The sequence below is a fragment of the Neolamprologus brichardi genome, chromosome 7, assembly GCF_056152115.1.
Source record: "Neolamprologus brichardi isolate AB-2024 chromosome 7, ASM5615211v1, whole genome shotgun sequence".
NCBI classification, from domain to species: domain Eukaryota; kingdom Metazoa; phylum Chordata; class Actinopteri; order Cichliformes; family Cichlidae; genus Neolamprologus; species Neolamprologus brichardi.
In genome coordinates this window covers 9211517-9230734 of record NC_142110.1, presented here as the reverse complement: position 1 = coordinate 9230734, position 19218 = coordinate 9211517, and the positions used below count along the sequence as shown (strand labels likewise).

Genomic DNA, 19218 nt, shown 5'->3' with positions numbered 1-19218 from the left:
TCACCTTTTATTTACTACTAATCTGATCCGTTCAAATCAACAAAAAGCCCCATTGCCGTGCAAGACGCCAAGCTCCCCGAAAAACCGTAGGCCTCCAGACAAGCCATCTGGCGTCCTGTAGTAAAACAACAGGCGCCGCCCCCTTGCTTACATTCTCCAATGTGCCATAGCAACCGGGGCCGAGCCCCCTGTTCCCGCGCAATGTTCCCATCCTTATAAGGCCAGTAGAATGCAGACGCACGCATACGTCATACGTCGTTTATGTAAATAGTTTGATTGAAGAAAAAGAAAAAAAAAGACCTCTTCTCTACTCTGAAATGGAGGTGTGGATACCACGCATGCGCACAATTGTCCACAACTCTAGTCCCGTCCACAAGCGCAGACATCAACAAGAGAGCGGGTTACCGATGAGGGTAGATGTTCATAAGTCACAGCGTAACGACGCGGTATTCGGACTGTTATTACTTTGGATCAGCTCCACACAACTCGCAGAAAGGTAACGACTGTCTGTGTTCGTCTGGCCTCGTCTTTAAAAAGCCTTTTAAAAGTGTTCGCCGCGCTTTTCAGGGCCGTAATTCAGAAACAAGCTTCGAGATGTCTCACGAACAATTGCTCTTTTTTTATTTTTAAGGCCTGCTGCGCGGACCGACTTGGTGGTCAGCGGTATTTGTAGGTCACCTTAGAAACAACGAAACTAACCGGGCAAAGTGGGAGGAAAGCGGGAAAAGCGCAAATGTGCGTTTAAAATGCGTTTGAAGGGGCTTTCACGTGCGGGTATGAAGAGGAGCAGGGGGGATGGCTGCTGGTGCTCGTGCTCCTGCTGTTATTATTATGGGTTGGCTCGGCGCATTTCGGCGACAGTTTATCGGTAATGTAAACGTGGTAAAGTGGGTTAATGTGAGCGTCTGGGCTGCAAATGTGTTCTTGTACAGAAGGAGACAAGCGTGGATGCAGTGTGCCGCACATTTTCTGCCTGCTAGACAAGCCAAGTTGAACCTCTCACGCCCACCCGGAGCGGAGATGCGTCTCAGCACGCGGCCACCGCTGTCAACAAAACCGCTCCTGCAAGCGCAAAGTAATCCCCAACCAAAGCAGGAAAGCCAAGCTGGGTAAAAAATGTGGTTTGTGGGAGAAACAGGAGAGAAAAGCGACTTTCCGAGAGCCGCCGCTTTGAACTTGCCGCACATGTAGCCGATTGTGGACTGTTGCAGTGACGCGGCTCTGGAATAACAAAGAGTAAAGATCAAATTACACATTTATTTCAGAGCAGCTCCCCTTTAACACCAAGCCCACCGCTTTTATTAGTTATTTTTTGTGCTCTCGAAACACGTTAGTCCGAGTTTATCCCTCAGCATAAAGTTGAGGGATAAACTCGGCATCGTGGAAGCGGAGGATGGTCATCATAAAATGGGTGCGCATGAAGCAGGTCGTGTGGCATGCCATGCTTCCTCGCTGGCGGAGTGGGCGGTGAAAATTGGCGACTTGCACTTTTCTCTCGATGAAAAAGAGGACATTGCACGGTGTCTTATTTTATTCTGAAAGGCGAGGGTGTTATTCGTGCGAGTTCGGCAGCTTTTCGCGGTGATTTTTCTTTCTTTTTAGCGTTTGTTTTAAATGTTGCAGTTTTTGCGGAAAATCGCATCACACCCCCTTCGCCACATTGCCTCCGCCTTTGAAGTGTGTTGCCATGTTGAGTTGCGTCACGTACTGTATTTTGCTGCAGAGATCGTCTGTAATTTACAGATGAGGCACGCGAAGGGTAGAAACAAATTAGTTTCTACCCTTTATTATTTAGTTTTATTATTTAAATTGCTTGGTTACATTTTCTTTTTTGAATGAATGCTGCTTTCTTAGCTTTCTAAGTGTAGGTTAGGTGCACGTCTTGTTTAAAAGGACTTTAATATAGAAAAACAATGTTTGCACTTCACTACAAATAAAACTGCGCAACAGCAAAGTGCTATTGAATCTCTTCTGTTGTTATATAGGAACTATACCACGTGAAATCGTTTATAAATTAAGGTATAGCCCATTTTTTCCACAGTTAATATATTAGCTGTGTCAGGTGAGAATAAGTGCCAGAGTTGGTATTCCTTTCTCAATACAACTTCCTTCAAGTCGGCTTGTGTTGCTTTTTAAACGGACCTCTCCACAGAAATGCCCAATATTTAGTATCTGATTTAATCATGAGGAGTGAGAGTTCTTCGCCATTTTCCTGCTCTTTTTTACTCTCTATGGCACCGCACTGTCAGAAGACCCCGAGGACTGATGGCAAGAGGAAAAAAAAAGCCCAGTCTGGGGGGCGCGGCTCACAGTTTTTGCCGCAGTTCAGGTCTACATGTGCCGTGGAGATTAAATTTTGCCTAGCAACATAAATCATAATTCCCGTGCACGCTTATTACATTTCGAGTAATTTCCCCCGGACGCAGTGGTGTATAATATTTTACTGGCATTTCTCTAGTAACGCGGTACACATTTTGCAGTTTGTCTTTCCACCTCGTGACGAATAACGCATCTTGTCCGGCCCGGAGGCTCGCACTGATTGCGTGCGTAAATCTTATTTTGGGTTTCCAAAACGAAGCGTGAATCCTGTGAGCGCAGCATGGTGACATTATCTGTCTGACACGCTGTCTGACTGTTGACCTACTTCCCCCACTCTGTCTCTCCTTCCATGTGGGTCAAAGCGGAGAGATGCTCCAGCAAAACTGCTTTCCGTGAACATTGTTGGCGATTAAACACATTTTTGTCCGCTCACTGCAGACTTAACTGAAATTTGTGCTTCACCTCTGACCTGCACTGCAAATGTAGGGGTGAAGGGAGTATTCTCCTCCGCCCCCACCTCCTCCTGCTGCTGCAGCGGTGCACACTGATCATATGTAAACATTTAACCCCCCCCCCCCCCCCTTTTTTTTTTTTCTCCCCTGAATGCAGATGTTTGGCTTTCACAAGCCTAAAATGTACAGGAGTTTGGACGGCTGCTGCATCTGCCGTGCAAAGTCGTCAAGCTCTCGTTTCACAGACAGCAAGCGCTATGAGAAAGACTTCAGGAGTTGCTTTGGGTAAGAGATACACCTGAGCATGTGCGGGGCTGCAGGCAAACCATACCTGTCATGGTTTTTAGGCTGTGCACGTCATATTGATGCTAAAGATTTTCCATTTTTTCCTCCTCATCACAAACTGAAACTGTCTTCCAGACTGAGCGAAAGCCGGTCTGGAGAAATCTGTAATGCCTGCGTGCTCCTTGTGAAACGGTGGAAAAAACTCCCTGTGGGAACCAAGAAGAACTGGAACCATGTGAGTTTCAGTGCTGACAGCATGACCGGCCTATCACTTTATGGTGATGATAAAAACCCAAATGATACTAATTCGTCCGGTTTCCTGTCCCTCATCCAGGTTGTTGATGCCAGAGGAGGTCCCAGCTTAAAGTTAACTTCCAGGCCCAAGAAAATAAAGTCCATCTCCAAGAAAGCACGGCCAAGCCAGATCAACAGGCTTCAGAAAGAGCTGAAAAGACACAGTGAGTAATTATGATGTGTATTTGAGGAAAATGGTAAAGTCATGACAAAATAATGGCTAAAAAAAGGTCGGTTTGGAAAGGTGTTTATTTCTGTGGGATCGGGACATTAAAAATACACCAGCACACATCTGTTTGTACCACAACGTTTCAGTTTTACTTTACCTCTCCTTTCCAGGCGCACTGGGTTAATGGATTGTAGTAGCACTCCTGTTACTTCATTCAGGTTTTTTCAGGTTTAAAAAAAAAAAATATATATATATATATATATATATATATATATATATATATATATATATATATATATATATAATTTGTCCTATTCTGTCCTCTAGACTCAGATGCCCACAGCACCACCTCCAGTGCCTCCCCTGCTCAGTCTCCCAGCTACAGCAACCTGTCAGACGAGGGGTCCGACACAGAGCTCAGCCCAGGATCCAGCCGCTCCCCCGTTTTCTCATTTCTGGACCTAACGTACTGGAAGAGGTAAGGCGGACAGTGAAGCACTTCTTTAATCTACAGGCTTAATTTTTAGAATAATCTACTACAAGTGGTTTAACTGTGTATATAAACCTTCAAGCCTTCGCCTGCTTTACATATACAGGTGAAGCTCCCACCGATGCCCCACCCTGCCGGATTACAGTGACATTAAAGGGATTTCTTTATGTATTTAGCTTAATATTACTAACTGTTACTTATTACTGTATGTAAATAATTTTTGTTTGTTCGTTTTGGGTCATTAACTAATAGTTGCATTTATTTTTAGTGACAATTTTCCAGGTTTGTTATAAATGTATTTAGGATTTGAGTTTACTTTTACCTTCTAGACAATCTGTAATGTTTTATTGGCAAAGTTTGTAGAGATTTTGAAACTTGCTTGAGACCAGTAATCTATCAAAGCATGAAAATATATTTTACAAAAAAACCTAAAATGTTGCCTTTTTAAAATAGATTTAATAACTGACTTTTGATCTTTGACTTGTTTTTCAATACATTTTTAAAAATTTAGTTTTTCCTTAGAGCATTTTTTGTGGTGCCTGATGTTTTATCTATTAAGCCTAATGCACATTTTTTTGTTTGTCAGACAGAGAAACAACAGGAAAATGCATTCATTTCTGTCAAATACTCAATACTACCTTTAACACATGAAGTGCCATGCTAATCCAGGATAACCCAGATTCAACACTGAATGCATTTTAATGCAATTAAATAACAGAGTAAACACACAGAGCCATAATGGTTTCTGTCTCATTTCATGCTCTGTGCAGGCAAAAGGTGTGCTGTGGAATAATCTACAAGGGGCGCTTTGGGGAGGTGCTCATCGACCCCCACCTGTTCAAACCGTGCTGCCGCAACAAACGACAACAACAACAACAGCAGCAGCAGAAGCAACAACAGCAGCAGGAGGAGGAGGAAGAGGAGGAGGAGGAAGAGGAAGAAGAGGTGGAGGCAGAGGAGGGTCGGGTGTGTGTAGAAAAATCCCAGATGGGAGAGGAAGTGAAGGAGATGGCAACTTGTGGTGAAAGTGCAGAGTCTGCTCAGCTGCATGTTGCATCGCCACCAGTCAGGAGTGAGGTGGTGGGGGAGGAAGGGTGGTAAAGTCACTCCCCCCCACACACACACACATCTCTGAAGAAATCTTGAGGTGCTGTTTTTTTTCTCTCAAGCACTTATAGAAAAAAGTGGCCTCAGATTGCCTTCAGTTACAAAGCAGCTGAAAAATCCTTTCTCCATAATGAGGATTGTTGATTGCATTTAAATGATAACTTATGGACTGTTGTGTTTCTCCGTTGTCTGTCTTTACTTTGTATTTAATATTTTTGCCATCCCGACGATGGACCATCATACTCGGTGTAATTGATCTACTTTGAAATGCTGGAGCTCCACTTTGCTGGTACATTTTTATCAGATTTTATTCCAAAACGCAATACATCCACTTATTTACAGAAAAAAAGGTGCTACTTAAAGCTCACAAACACAGCCGAACCCATCTCAGCGAAGATGTTTTATAAACATATATGTTAAGATGACTAATATAATGAGGTTAATTAATTTTGGTTTCTTTGTTCAGAGTTGATATCTGGGTTTGTTTGGGTTGTTTTTTGTTTTTTTTTAATGGTGGATATCTCCCGTTTTGGAATGAATGACACTTTACACTGATGGAGCACAGACCTGTACAGTAACCCTCTGTTTTTCTGTCTGCTCACGACAACATCCACTCCTAACAAAGAGTTTGTGGTTTTTAGACTGGATTAGCGTTTCTGTGTGTAAATACGTATGGGTCCCATTTAATAAGGCCTATTCACAGCTTCAACAGCAAATACACCAGCCTTAATTATGTGTTACAGACAGCGCTAGTGTTAAATCTGCATTGGTATTAAGGAACAAAAAGGGACAGTACAAATATTTATTGTGGCCTCAGCAACACACACAGTGCATTTTTGCATGAATGGCAAGCCCACTCATCCAAAAGACCGACTGATCTGATGTATGAGTCTTCTAAAAATTGCATGGCCTTATAAAAAATTGTAAATCCTACTTTTATTTTTTTGGATCCATTTTTCTGAAGTTTTAACTTATTTTTATATGTAAAAAAAAATACAAATAAAAGTGTCTTTGCATAATAATACCACACAATACAACAGCAAAACACAAAAATCGGTCTATCAGTCATTTTAGCAATATCAGTATCAGTGATTTCCATTACTCCCGGGTCAGTATACGGTAAAAGACTTTATACAAGCTAAAATTCTATGCCATTGCCTCTTATATACCACAAATGTGTTGTGATATATTGCCTAATATTACTTTATTTATCAAATGAAAGCCAAAGCACATTGAAATTCACCCAATGTCAAATCAATGCAGGTTTTCTATGGACACTTGTGCTTGTCCGAGGTCATTTATATGTATGTTTTAAAAATAACACTAATATGAAATTTCATACATGTGATGTTGTAGTCAGGAGCAGCGGGTGTGTTATGTACATAAGGGGTTGGATGAGTCATATGGCTCTTTATATAGGTTTCATTATTTATTTATTTCATATTTATTTGTATCCCTACTTAGAGAAGTGAATTCTTTTCATCTTTAGCTTACTCATAGTACGGTTTTATTCATCAGAAGTCGAATGTTATTCTCACGCAGGCTTTGGTTAACATTGCATTCAATTACTGGTTGTCAATATTTGTGAAATGTTGTTAAATATTTATTTGCTCATCGGTTGAGTTGCGTGCAACCTAACTTATTCTGTATCATCACTTTGGATTTTTATCATGTAGACTGAAACAGCTGATAGATTGCAACCAAACTGTACTTCTCCCTTTTTACCTTGTAGCTTAAAAATGTCACAGAATAGTAGGATACAATAGTAGGATACATAACTCTAGACTTGCATGTATTGTTGCTATGCATTTACTTAACTTACAAGTTAGACAAAATGGTTTTGTATTTTTTATACATCATGTACTTTTTTTTTTACTTTTCCCTTAATAAAAAGTAATTTTGTGAGCTTTCTGGATGTATGGAGTGACTGAATTTATTGGTGTAAGCCGGAAAGGGAGAGAAAGAGGGACGTTATCTTCTAAATATGGGCGTGCATGTCATAATTACATTATACATATACTCCTGTCTAACTGAGGCAAATCTCTAATCAGCAAGCCAGATTGCAAATGTAGCACATTTCCCACCATGTTACGTATCAGTGTGAACATTTCAGCTGATCTGCTGGGATTTTCCCACACAAACATCTCTAGGGTTTACAGATAATGATCTTAAAAAGAGAATAGCCAGTGAGTGAAAATGTCAGACTGCCTTGAGCTGATAGGAAGGCAACAGTGACTCAAATAACCACTCATCGTTGCTATTAAAGTATGCAGTAGAGCATCTCTGAGCGCATAACATGTTGACCACCAAAGCAGATGGGCTACAGCAGCAGAAGACCTCAACGTGTGCCACTCCTGTCAGCTAAGAACAGCCTATTTGCAGAGGCTCACCAAAACCTGACAGTAAAAAGTTTGAAAAAATGTTGCTCTAGTTTTGCTGCAGTGGTAATGGTGGAGAGTGGTAAGGTTAGAATTTGGCATAAACAGCATGAACCCATTCTGCCTTGTATGAAAGATTCAGGCTGCTGGTGTTGTGGTGACTATTTCCTTAACACACTTTGAGCCACTTAGCACCAATTGAGTACTGTTTAAATACCACAGCCTTCGCGGGTATTGCTGCCGATCCTGTCCATTGCTTTATGACCACAGTGTACACATCTAATGGCTGATTTCCACAGGATATGTCACAAAACTCAAATAATCTTTGACTGGTTTCTTGAGTATGACAAAGAGTTCATTGTACTCAAATGACCTCCACATGCATCAGATCACAATCTAGTAAATTTTTGGGATGTGGTAGAACAGGAGATTCACATCATGGATCTGCAGCTGGCAAATCTGCAGAAATTGTGTGATGCCATAATGTCAATCTGAACCAAAATATCTCAGAATTGATTGAAGCACCTTGCTGAATCTATGCCACAAAGAAGCAGTTCTGAAGCAAAAGCAGTTCTGAAGGCGAAAGCGGTCTAGATTACACTTTTTTTTTAAGAGAGAGAAACATAGCAGTTCAAATGTACAAAGGCTAATTATGTTGCTGCTCTTCAAGTTTACTGTAAGGCTTAAACAAAAACGGTCATATACACTCGAAATATATTCCATGCATGCATCCATTTTTTTCTCGCATAGTTGTGCTGCAGCCTATCCTAATTGTCACCGGGCGAGAGGCGGGATATATCCCGGACAGGTCTCAAAATATGTCGTGTATTTCATTGTCACTGAAGCTTCCGTCCATGACTTGCGAATGATTATGCAAGTAAGAAGTTTCTCTTCTGCAGCGACGAAAACAAAACACACTCTGTAAGAAAGTAGCTTAAATAAAGCACAACAGCTCAATAAAATAACATTATAATGACAAAAGAAGACATTTCACTAAAGTCAAAAATGATCTCAGTTAAACAGAAGAAATTGGCTGGAATCATATTAGCTCAGTAGGGAAAAAACAGATAGAATTGCGGAAGAATGGCACGTAAAAACGAAATTAAACACAATGACGTGGCTGAGTAGAATTAAATATATCGATTTAATTTTAATTCACTGAAAAATACATAAGTGAATATAAATAGCTTATTAACGAAAACGAATGAAAAAACAACGAAAATAAACAAACAAACAAACGAAACCTTAGACCGGAAGCGTTGGTCTCGTGACAGGAACTTGAAAAACATATGGAAGTGGGTTGTTTTTGTCTCACAGCCAGGTGTCAAATATAGTCTTAATCTGCTGCGTAGTCGTCCAAACTCTACAGATAGCCATCGTCCGAGCTCAAGTAAGTAATGTAAACTTTGTAGTTGCATTTATTATTATTACGGCTCGGTAGCTAGCGTACTAACCTTGCGGTGGTTGGTTTGGGGTGCTAACAGGGAGCTGGAGGGCAGTTAAACACCGGCACAGCATGCGGTGAATAAACAATTCACAGCTGGAGTTGACTGTCTCTGATTTAATTAGCGTTTACAAATCTAGCTTATTTCTTTCTCGTTGATTAAATGCCTGTGTTTACATTTCTGGATATTTTTTGGCTCATGCAGTTATGAATAAATGTTTCCAATTGCAGTTTTTTCGGCTTGCTCGTCATCATGGTGGAGCACACGGCATCTGACGTGTTCTGCAATCGGATGCTGAGCATGGTCAACTCTGAGGATGTTAACGCCATCATCCAGGCTCAGAGACACATGTGAGTACCAGACTGAGCCCAGTGGTGCCATGAAACATAAACTATGTCTGCTGTTTGGGGTCGTTTCATTTGTGTCTGAGATTAAGGTTTCTGTTTCTCTGGTTAACTGTTGTAAAAACAGGCTCGACCGTTTTGAGAAAACCAATGAAATGCTGATCAACTTTAATGGGCTGTCTAATGTACGCCTGCAGCAGATGAACGAACGTTTCCTACTTCACACTCGCACTCTTGTGGAGATGAAGAAAGATCTGGACAGCATCTTTAGAAGGATCAGGTTAGTGTCTACTACTCCCACCATGCAAACGTGCAAAAACAAAAAATAGACCTTTAATCACAGGCTTTCTCTGCCTCTCCAGGACACTAAAAGGAAAGATAGCTAAGCAGTATCCAGAAGCTTTCAGCAGTGAGTTGTTTTCTTTCTATTCATCACAACTTGATTTCTTCCTTCTTTTTTTTTCATATTTCACACTTGCATGTTTCAGATTATCAAGTAAATGGTAATATTACACAAATATAATCAGAATAAATACAAAATGCAGTTTTTAAATGATGATTTCATTTATTGGGGGGAAAAAGCCATCCGATCTCACCTGGCTCTCTGTGGATATTTAATTACCTCCTCCCCCTACCCACCCCTTAAAACTTGAATTAACTGTGATTAAGTTCACTTTCATTAGCCACACTAGTGGCCTGATTACTGCTGGAATTGTTGAATCAGTAAATTACTAAACTTGACGTGAGGTAAGCTTAAAGATCTCAAAAAATGGCAGCTCATGCCACAATATAAAGAAACAGCTGAGAAACACAGTTGACTGATATTTCAGGTTACCAAACCATTTCCTGCGAACCACAAAGAGAACCAAAATCTGCAAATGGAGAAAACGATGGTGAACCTTCCCAGGAGAGTGTGGCCTACAAAAATTACTTGAGAGTAAATCAACGACTCATTCAGCAGATCAGAGAAGGCCCCAGGACAACATTTGAGATCAGTTATAGTCAGTGTTCATGAATCAACAATAAGAAAGAGACTAGAGAAAAATGGCATCTATGGGAGAGTTCCAAGGCTAAAACCACTGCTGACCCAAAAGAAAACACCAAATCATCTTCTCTCACAAAAATATTTACATCAAGAAAATAATCTGAGATTTGATGAGACTTAAGTTAAATTTAAAAGGTTGCAGTCCCTTTTTATTTGGTGTAAAACTAACAGAGCACTTGACTGTAGTTCTTGCTGCCAAGGGTGACAGTTTATACGTTTATCAGGTTTATTTATTCACACAGGACCAGGTAGGTTTAGATGGCAAACATGCATTTTGTACTTAGTTGGATTATCTTGCTCTAATATTAAAGTTTGCTTAATGATCTTAAACATGTGTAACAAATATGCAAATAACTAAGAAATCAGGAAGAAGCTAAATATGTTTCACAGCACTGTAAATTGAATTTTTTAAACAATGTATTTTTCCTGACAGACATCCATGAGTCGCCCATTTCTGAGGAAGATGACGATGAATTTGACCCAGTTCCCCCAAGCATTGCCACAACTACTACCACAGCCACCTCAGAGCAGAGCACAGAGTCATGTGACACAAGTCCAGATGTGATCTCGCCCACTGTGAGCAGATGCTCTGAAGAGCTCTCTCAGGAGCCACCTGACACGCCCACCTCTGACTTCCTAGAGACAGCTGTCCTGCAGGACGAGGGTCCTGACTCAGTCCCTGCAGAATAGCGAACAGTTAATGGGTCACTTTAAACTTCTTTTTTTTTCCAGGAAGACTTGTTGTATAATTGCATGTGCACTTGCCACTGTAATGTTTGCGGTCATTTGTTTGTTTGATGTTTTGAGGTGGCTTTGCACTGTCAATAAGAAACATGCTTTTTTTTTTGCCATACATAATTGTGTTGTGCTAGCATAGCACCACAATAATGCAGAAAATACTTGAACTTGTATAATACACCACTGTATATCTGTATGTGTATAACTATACAGCAAACCTGAGCAAAAGCCTGTGTGTACGAAGAAGTTCTCATCATGTCAACATAAATAACAGATACAAAATCTAGTCTCACTCTGAATATTGGTAGTTAGTTTTTGCAAATGTTTATTGCACCTGTTGCAGCATTGTTATTCAGCAGTCTCCTGTTAACCCTATATAATTTATTTCCCATAAAACCAGGAAATCTGTTTATCAGCACCTTCATGAGTGCGTCCTACTGCTAGTTACAGATATCATTTGGTTTAAAAGCGTAAAACTAAATATATTTATTTTTTTATACTGCTACATAACAATATTAATTTGAAAAGCAAAGATGCTAAAGCTAAAATAAGTAATGGTACACGGTTATGGAAGCGCTGGAGGGTTCTAGTTGTTGCAATTTTACACTTGAATAAAATTGCATTTTTCTGCTGAACAGTGTATGAGCCTTCATTAACAAAACTCAGTTTATATACTAAACTTCTTACATGTTAATAACAACGAATCAAGTCAATAGAAAATAAAAATTTGAATTCAAAATATACAACAAAAGTGAATAACACTGGAGAAAGTTGGAGGCCTCCTAATCTGCAGCTGCAGGTTAAAAGGCTACTTTAGGTGCAAGCTCCTACAACACAACAAAAGATCAGTTAGACCCTTTTAATAGCTGCAGATAATCTAGACATTCACTCTTAAAGTCTCCATGGTGAGAAGGACTGATGCTATGTAATCCACAATTGGGGGTCTTGTAATAATCATGTAATAATCACATAATTAGCCTGGCACTAGAGTGGCACAACACCTAAACACTGTGTAGGAGCTGCTCCTTAGTAGTTATTGCTAAATAATTCTCACAAAAAATGAAATGTCACACAGCAACCGTCTCATAACGTCTCTGAGCTCCTTCTTGTTTGCAGTGCAGATGAACACACTGACAAATTAAGTTGTGAGAGTAGTGAGCAGGGGAAAAGATCCTGGAGAGGTGGAGGTTTGCAGCGGATGAATGAAAGTAAATACAAGAAAAAGGCAGGTGTAACTACGGAAGCGTAGAGCTGCCACCCAGGCAAAAGAAAAATACAAGTGTATCACGTTATAACGTGAAACGTTTATTGTTCTAACAAGATACTTTTCACGTTTGTACAATATACCTTTCACGTTTGAACAACATAATATCACGTTATTACAATATACATAATTATCACGTTCGTACAATATAATTATCACGTTCGTACAATATAATTATCACGTTCGTACAATATAATTATCACGTTCGTACAATATAAATATTATATTGTACGAACGTGATAATTATATTGTACGAACGTGATATTTATATTGTACGAACGTGATAATTATGTATATTGTAATAACGTGATATTATGTTGTTCAAACGTGAAAGGTATATTGTACAAACGTGAAAGGTATATTGTACAAACGTGATAGTATATTGTACAAACGTGATAGTATATTGTACAAACGTGAAAAGTATCTTGTTAGAACAATAAACGTTTCACGTTATAACGTGATACACTTGTATTTTTCTTTTGCCTGGGTGGCAGCTCTACGCTTCCGTATGTAACAGTGAAGCTGCACGGAGCAGAAATAAATACATGGTGTCACCTGTGAGTCAGGTGATTTGTGGCAGCAGCAAAATACCAGGACTAAACAGGAAGAAATGCAGGCTGACTCCCCTCTTAACCACTAGCGGGCGCTAGGGCCAAAAGAGTGCGGTTTTTCTGTGCAGACAATGCGGGTCAATCGACAATGCAGATACTCCATAACACACTTATACCGGGGTAGCTTCTTTTGTAATTATATATTTCTTGCTGTGTCATCGTAAACACAAGCTCTTTATCTGTATATAATTCCTTTTTTGGGGGGCATTTAATTTAGCATTAATCCAGTTGTTCGGCTAGTTAGCTAGCTAATGCTATACGCTAGCCCGGTAGCTGTCATGACCAACGTCAGCAAACTAACTTAGACCTCAGCTGTCGTCGCTTTAAACACATCAAACCCGAAAACATCCACTCCATGTGGGAGTCACCTGGAGTTTAAGCTCCGCCGCAGGTCCCAAGATGAGGAGGCTGACGAAGAAGAAGGCTCTGACTCTGATGAAGGAGTTAGACGCTTTTCCTAAAGTTCCTGAAAGCTACGTGGAGTCCACAACCAGCGGTGGGACAGGTACAGACTGCACATTTTTAGCTGTAGCTAATCTGAGAGGAGAGTTCAGTCTAATCCCATTTCAAACTCTCTCCAGTGTCTCTGATAGCATTCACTTTCATGGCTGTCCTCGCCTTGTTGGAGTTCTTTGTGTACAGACACACATGGATGAAGTACGAATACGAGGTGGACAGAGACTTCAGCAGGTAAAAGCTGAACAAGTTCATGCCATCACCGCCCTCAAAAACCTCTCAGCTGTGTCCTAACTGCACCTGTTCTTCACCAACAGTAAACTCAGGATAAATGTGGACATTACGGTGGCCATGAGATGCCAATGTAAGTAGATACAGGTGTATTTGTGTGTGTGTTTAGGGCAGGAAAAGGTTTTTAACTTCCCTGTTTGATTGGATGCAGATATAGGAGCAGATGTCCTCGATCTAGCAGAGACCATGGTGGCCTCTGATGGATTACAATATGAACCGGTGGGTTTGTGATTTTATCATGCAGTGAACAATAAAAAAGTAATCTCTGGCATGTCCAACAGTTGTTGTTTTTGTTTTTTTACAATTTAGGTCAACTTTGAGCTCCCACCACAGCAAAGAATATGGCACATGTAAGTTATTTATTCACATTCAGTACTTGGGTATTATGATCTATAATCTAGTAACACTAAATCACGCGAATGTTAGGCTGCATAGATCTTTAACTCACTGAAGCTTTACTAATAATTAAGACAAAGTTTGCATCCTCACATTCGTTGATGTAATTTGAAAAGAAAAAAAAAAAGGTTAATTGTATCCCAAGTGAGTCTTTTTTGTCCTAATATTTCTGTCCCTGCCTGTCAGGACCCTTCTGCACGTCCAGGAGCGTCTGAGAGTGGAGCACGCTCTGCAGGATGTCATCTTCAAGGCTGCAATAAAAGGAGCTCCTCCTGCTCAGATGAAAAGGTAAAGGACCCTCAGGATTATCTGTGTTTTGTTGGGAGGTGAATGAAAGTGCGATTATGCTGATTGCTTAAGTTTCCCCCCGCAGTGAGGACAGCACCGCTTCCCTGAGTGCCTGCAGGATCCATGGACATCTCTATGTCAACAAGGTGGCAGGAAATTTCCACATTACTGTTGGCAAGTAGGTAACACTCAAAACAATGTATTATTTAACACAGTTTTTTATTTTGAACCATCGACTGTAAACGTCCTCCCGCTGTACAGAAACAATCATAGCAGGTACTGCTTCCTGCATGGCCCTAATGTGAGCGCGCATCGTCTTTGGACTCCACGTGTCAGTCACCACAGTCCGGACTGTCTAGTAAGGCTGCCAAAAAGTTGATTCTGTTCATCTGGATGCAGTTTCGTCACTTATCCAAGTCTCTTCGCCTGATGAAAATCTAAATGAACAGAATTAACTTTCTGGGAGTTCCTCACTTAGATTATTGAGCTGCATGCAAGACACGTCTAGTAGGATTGGCAAAAATCAACACAAATTATAACACAATTACAAAACAAAGACAGAAAAACAGTAGAAGTTTGTTTTGTTTTTTCAGTGAAGGGGATTTCCACGAACTTTAATTATAATTTAACTGAATGAAGTAATTGATTGTAGGCAGTGGATCTGGCCTTTTGTGGAGTGGTAATTATAAATGAATAGAATATGGAACAGTAATGATTTTTGTTATCTTGGTTTAATAATCTGAAAGCTAAAATTAAAATTTGATTATCGCACAGCTCTGCTGTTCAGTACTTCTTTATGCTGATGCGGGATGAATCCCAGTCGCTTTTGTAAAACTATTTCAACACATTTCCATCAAGAGAGACGGAAAGTTGCATTGACATCAGTGGCTATGAGGAGGGGAATCACACAAAGACTGAAATGACTTGCTTCTACCGCTATATGGAAAGGAGACATTGGATTGTTAGCGATGCTCTCTGCAAGCTTCTAGTTTTGCACATTGATTATCAAATACAAATTTCCCCACAGAAGTTGGTTTTGCTCGCATCTTATTATCAAGAGCTGGAGTCGGGGCCTTGATACCTGTGCTCTAACCTCTGCTCACCTCTGTGCTGCTCTGTTTGCAAATTAGATCACTAGCATGGGACACTTTGGCTGTTTTCATGTCATTGATTTACATATAAAGTTAACTCTGACCTTTTCATCCACTTACAGGTCCATCCCGCATCCTCGAGGTCACGCCCATTTAGCCGCCCTCGTCAGCCATGACTGTAGGTTTGCAGACTTTCTGACACCAAATGGCAGCAGCAGATGGAAAGTAAACTGTTTTATATGTTATAAAGATTATTTATTGTTTTCTGTTTGTTACAGCTTACAACTTCTCTCACCGGATTGACCACCTGTCCTTCGGAGAGCCACTTCCTGGAATTATCAGCCCTCTGGACGGCACAGAGAAAATTGCTATTGATTGTAAGTTGGTGTTTCAGATGTTGTTGAATTACTTGTTATTAAAGTGCTCTGATAAACTTTTATTTCCACTGATGGCTCTTGGTGCTTCTTTCCAGCTAACCACATGTTTCAGTACTTCATCACCATTGTGCCAACCAAACTGAACACCTACAAAGTGTCTGCAGACACGCATCAGTACTCCGTCACTGAGCGGGTAGGTCTGGGTGTGTACTGTTTTAGCTGGGCGGTAGATAGTGTATCATTGTACTGAAAGCATTTGTATGCCTTTGGCTGTCCCACAGGAACGTGTGATAAACCATGCTGCAGGCAGCCACGGAGTCTCAGGGATCTTTATGAAATATGATATCAGCTCACTAATGGTCAAAGTCACTGAGCAGCACATGCCTCTGTGGCAGTTTCTCGTCAGACTCTGCGGCATCATCGGAGGCATTTTCTCCACCACAGGTAGCTAACGTGCTCATGCTGTTTTGAGTGCCGTCTGCATTAAGAGTGTGCTGCAGTAACATTTTCAGATTGCTCTCCTGACTGAAAACCAACTTGGAGGTCACAGTGATTGTTTGTTCAGAGCAAGGAGGCATCAAGCAGCAGCAACAGCTTTAACCCTTTACCCCTTGAAAAGCCTACTAGGAGTAACCCTCGAAGCTCTTTTCTGACCTGAGCTGTTTTGGTCATATTTCAGCCTGCTTATAGAACAAAATCACTGCATGTGGATAAGAGGTTACTGCGGTGCTGTTTATGCAGCTACCCTTGGAAAAACCTGGAATTTATTGTAATGATCGTCAAGCCACGACATTATTGACGTATACTGACGTGTTAAAACTCGTCATCAAGGGTACAGGGGAGGTCGTCACATCTTTATGGGGGGAAAGTCAAAAGATACACTAACCTTTAAAACTTTGAAAATAGATTTTGAATGTCAGAGCTGCTTACAAGCATTTCATGACAACAGCTCCTTGCAAGTTAACTGATTAAATCATGCTATAATGCAAGAACCATACTAACAAATTCCCATCATAAAGCGCTCTTATTGTGCTCATGTATAGACTTTTATACTTTAGCTTTGCATGATTCACAGTACAAATGAATACTTATTTATCTTATAGTGGAACCTCTCTGTGGAACTTCTCATGTTGTCGACTTGTGTTAAGTGGTTTTAGCTCCCTTATCCAGTTTTGAGCCATTTTTTCTAATTGGCTGCACCTCGCAGCCTCTCCAGAGAGATTAAAGAGCAGGTGGGTGGAGTTTCTGTGTCTAAGATCTCACTGATATCGTACAGGGTCAAGAGCAGAACAGAAACAGTTCAGTAAAGTCTGAAAGAGTCATTTGTACACAGGCTGACCTCATTGATACTTTGGCTATTATAACAAAAAGCTTTAGAGTGACCCTTTAACCAGTAAAACAGGATGTGAGACCTTTGCATGTAATTTAACAAAGTAGATCCAAGTATTCTCATAGAAATCTTCAGCTTAACAGCAGAAGTACCTGAATGTTGTAATCCCAAACATGCTGTTCCTGCCAAGACTAAATCCTGGAGGATCCTGTGACTCTGTTTGTGAACCATCATTCTTAAACGAATGCTGTTAATCCACCTGGATGAAGAGAAAAACTTGATGCATTATTCACAGATGTAGCCACTGCATAAAAGCAGCAGGTAACAACTTAGACCAAGCTGCTTTCACCTCATCTAAACCCTGAACACGAACATCAGTATTTAAAGTTTTTCTCTCCCGGCAGGTATGATCCATGGCTTGGTGGGATTCTTGGTTGATGTAGTTTGCTGTCGTTTCCAAATGGGAATCTACAAACCTGTAAGTTAACGAACAAAACAAAACAAGTACAAGAGCAATTCAGTTTTTGTTTTTTTTTTAGTGGTACTAATTGCTTATTTTCTCCTTCCTCAGAAGGATGACCTGACAGCGCAGGAAAGCAGTGAGACTCAGCTTCCTGCTGAAAACTACACAGAGTAACAGCAGATGCTCACAATCTTGGCCTTACCCACAGACAGCAATGACATGCTGGGGAGATGTTTACAAGTTTTATTATAAAATGTTCCCTTTTTTGTTAAAAATGTGTATTTGTATCTGTTTTAACTGTGTAATTCCACAAACCAGAAGCAGTGATTCATCTACTTATGAAAGACTGTAGTCTGTACCTCCACTTGTCACGTGTCAGCATCACTGGAGAGACGGAAAGCAGAAATTCTTAGATAAATGTTGTAGAATTGATTAGATTTACTGCAAAGATACCTGCAGGCCAACACATTTTCACTTCCCTCTGCTGTGGGGCCCCTTCCTCATACTTCAGCCTTTTTACAGAAGTGAATGTTATACTTAAACCTGTCAGGGACATGGAACAACTTCTCAGTGCCCCGGTCTAAAATGCATCTCATCACGTGCAAAAAGGGAGAAACGTGTGCATGGGTATTGGGGTTCTGGGTTTAAATCCATCCGCTAACTGAGCTGAGCCTGGCTCTTTTCCCTGTGATTTCCTCCCAGTGTCCAGGGACATGCAGGTTTGGTTAAGCAGTGATTCTAAATGGGCCGTAGGTGTATATGTGAGTGTGAATGGATGTAACTATTAGCCCTTCAATAGCCTGGTGATCTGTCTGTGGCATACCCCGCCTATAACCCGATGGCAGCTGGGATTGGCTCCACCAGAGAAGCATTGATGGATGGATGTGTGTCCCTTTTAAAGTGGAATTGTGTGAAAAGTATAAGAGTGTTTGTTGGTGACATTGGTTAAATAGGAAACTGATGTGGGAAAATAAAAGTTTTAAGTTCACTGTCTGCATTTAACTGTTTTGTACATCCTGCTACAATCTGACCCGTCTATGGCTGGAAGTGCTAAAAGTCTCAGAGCCAGCGGTGTTGTGATTGCTGGTTGCCCTTTTAAATAAACGGCACACACAATTAAGCAATAAAAAATGGCTGAAAGTGAAAGCGATTGTATAAAAGGCTCTGAGATTTTATGTCTATGCTCTGCAATATTGTGGGGGGTGGAGTTGCGGGAAATGACGTAGGCAGAAGTTTGGGGTACCGTGCTGCTACTCCAGGAGGGGAGATGGTCTTTCCGTGTTAGGTCTGTTTTACCTCATCAAGCTGTGTTCCTGGTTGCCATCCTTCACGGTGATGCTCCGAGTGTTAAGTTCATGACTGGAAACTGCTGGCAACACTGACCATCTAGGTGGCAATAAAACAGCTGGTGGTGACAATCCAGCAAAGTGGAAGCCTCTTGTCCTCCTTCCTATATCCTGACCGATACACCATCGTGTTATCTGCTGAACCTAAAAGAACTAGCCCTCACCTAGTACTCCTCAACAGCGATGCTTAACTGCAGTGAATATTTGCTTTTTTGTTTGGGTAAACAACTACTTAGTAA

At 40.8% G+C, this 19218-nt stretch overlaps 3 protein-coding genes across 4 annotated transcripts; all 3 read left to right on the top strand.

Moving 5' to 3' along the window:
- Positions 1-336: 336 nt before the first annotated feature.
- Positions 337-7017, top strand: sinhcaf (SIN3-HDAC complex associated factor). Of its 2 annotated transcripts, XM_006789506.3 has the most exons (6): positions 337-496; positions 2929-3056; positions 3192-3291; positions 3391-3514; positions 3847-3997; positions 4780-7017. In XM_006789506.3, exons 2-6 carry the CDS (start codon positions 2929-2931, stop codon positions 5108-5110), a joined length of 834 nt encoding a protein of 277 aa, XP_006789569.1. In that variant the 5' UTR covers positions 337-496; the 3' UTR covers positions 5111-7017. The 2 variants fall into 2 exon arrangements, with proteins under 2 accessions (XP_006789569.1, XP_087699173.1); XM_087843047.1 differs by lacking the exon at positions 337-496 and having other exon boundaries at positions 2923-3056.
- Positions 7018-8868: 1851 nt separating this feature from the next.
- kxd1 (KxDL motif containing 1) lies at positions 8869-11691 on the top strand. Its single transcript, XM_006789507.3, has 5 exons — positions 8869-8884; positions 9170-9289; positions 9411-9563; positions 9646-9692; positions 10762-11691. Exons 2-5 carry the CDS (start codon positions 9192-9194, stop codon positions 11016-11018), a joined length of 555 nt encoding a protein of 184 aa, XP_006789570.1. The 5' UTR covers positions 8869-8884; positions 9170-9191; the 3' UTR covers positions 11019-11691.
- A 1295-nt stretch (positions 11692-12986) lies between these two features.
- LOC102784345 (endoplasmic reticulum-Golgi intermediate compartment protein 2-like) lies at positions 12987-18619 on the top strand. The gene is made up of 13 exons (XM_006789508.2): positions 12987-13446; positions 13523-13631; positions 13715-13761; positions 13840-13907; positions 13998-14038; positions 14271-14372; positions 14458-14550; positions 15586-15641; positions 15742-15840; positions 15936-16033; positions 16122-16284; positions 17575-17648; positions 17742-18619. The coding sequence occupies exons 1-13, from the start codon at positions 13341-13343 to the stop codon at positions 17805-17807; spliced, it is 1122 nt and encodes a 373-aa protein (XP_006789571.2). The 5' UTR covers positions 12987-13340; the 3' UTR covers positions 17808-18619.
- Positions 18620-19218: the final 599 nt, after the last annotated feature.

Coding starts and splice junctions, on each gene's coding strand:
- LOC102784345 (XM_006789508.2), top strand. CDS start 13,341: ATGAGGAGGCTGACGAAGAAGAAGGCTCTGACTCTGATGAAGGAGTTA. Junction 13,632..13,714: donor GTGGACAGAGACTTCAGCAG/GTAAAAGCTGAA, acceptor CTTCACCAACAG/TAAACTCAGGATAAATGTGG. Junction 16,034..16,121: donor AGTACTCCGTCACTGAGCGG/GTAGGTCTGGGT, acceptor GCTGTCCCACAG/GAACGTGTGATAAACCATGC.
- kxd1 (XM_006789507.3), top strand. CDS start 9,192: ATGGTGGAGCACACGGCATCTGACGTGTTCTGCAATCGGATGCTGAGC. Junction 9,290..9,410: donor ATCCAGGCTCAGAGACACAT/GTGAGTACCAGA, acceptor TTGTAAAAACAG/GCTCGACCGTTTTGAGAAAA. Junction 9,564..9,645: donor AGCATCTTTAGAAGGATCAG/GTTAGTGTCTAC, acceptor CTGCCTCTCCAG/GACACTAAAAGGAAAGATAG.
- sinhcaf (XM_087843047.1), top strand. CDS start 2,923: ATGCAGATGTTTGGCTTTCACAAGCCTAAAATGTACAGGAGTTTGGAC. Junction 3,292..3,390: donor CCAAGAAGAACTGGAACCAT/GTGAGTTTCAGT, acceptor TCCCTCATCCAG/GTTGTTGATGCCAGAGGAGG. Junction 3,998..4,779: donor GACCTAACGTACTGGAAGAG/GTAAGGCGGACA, acceptor TGCTCTGTGCAG/GCAAAAGGTGTGCTGTGGAA.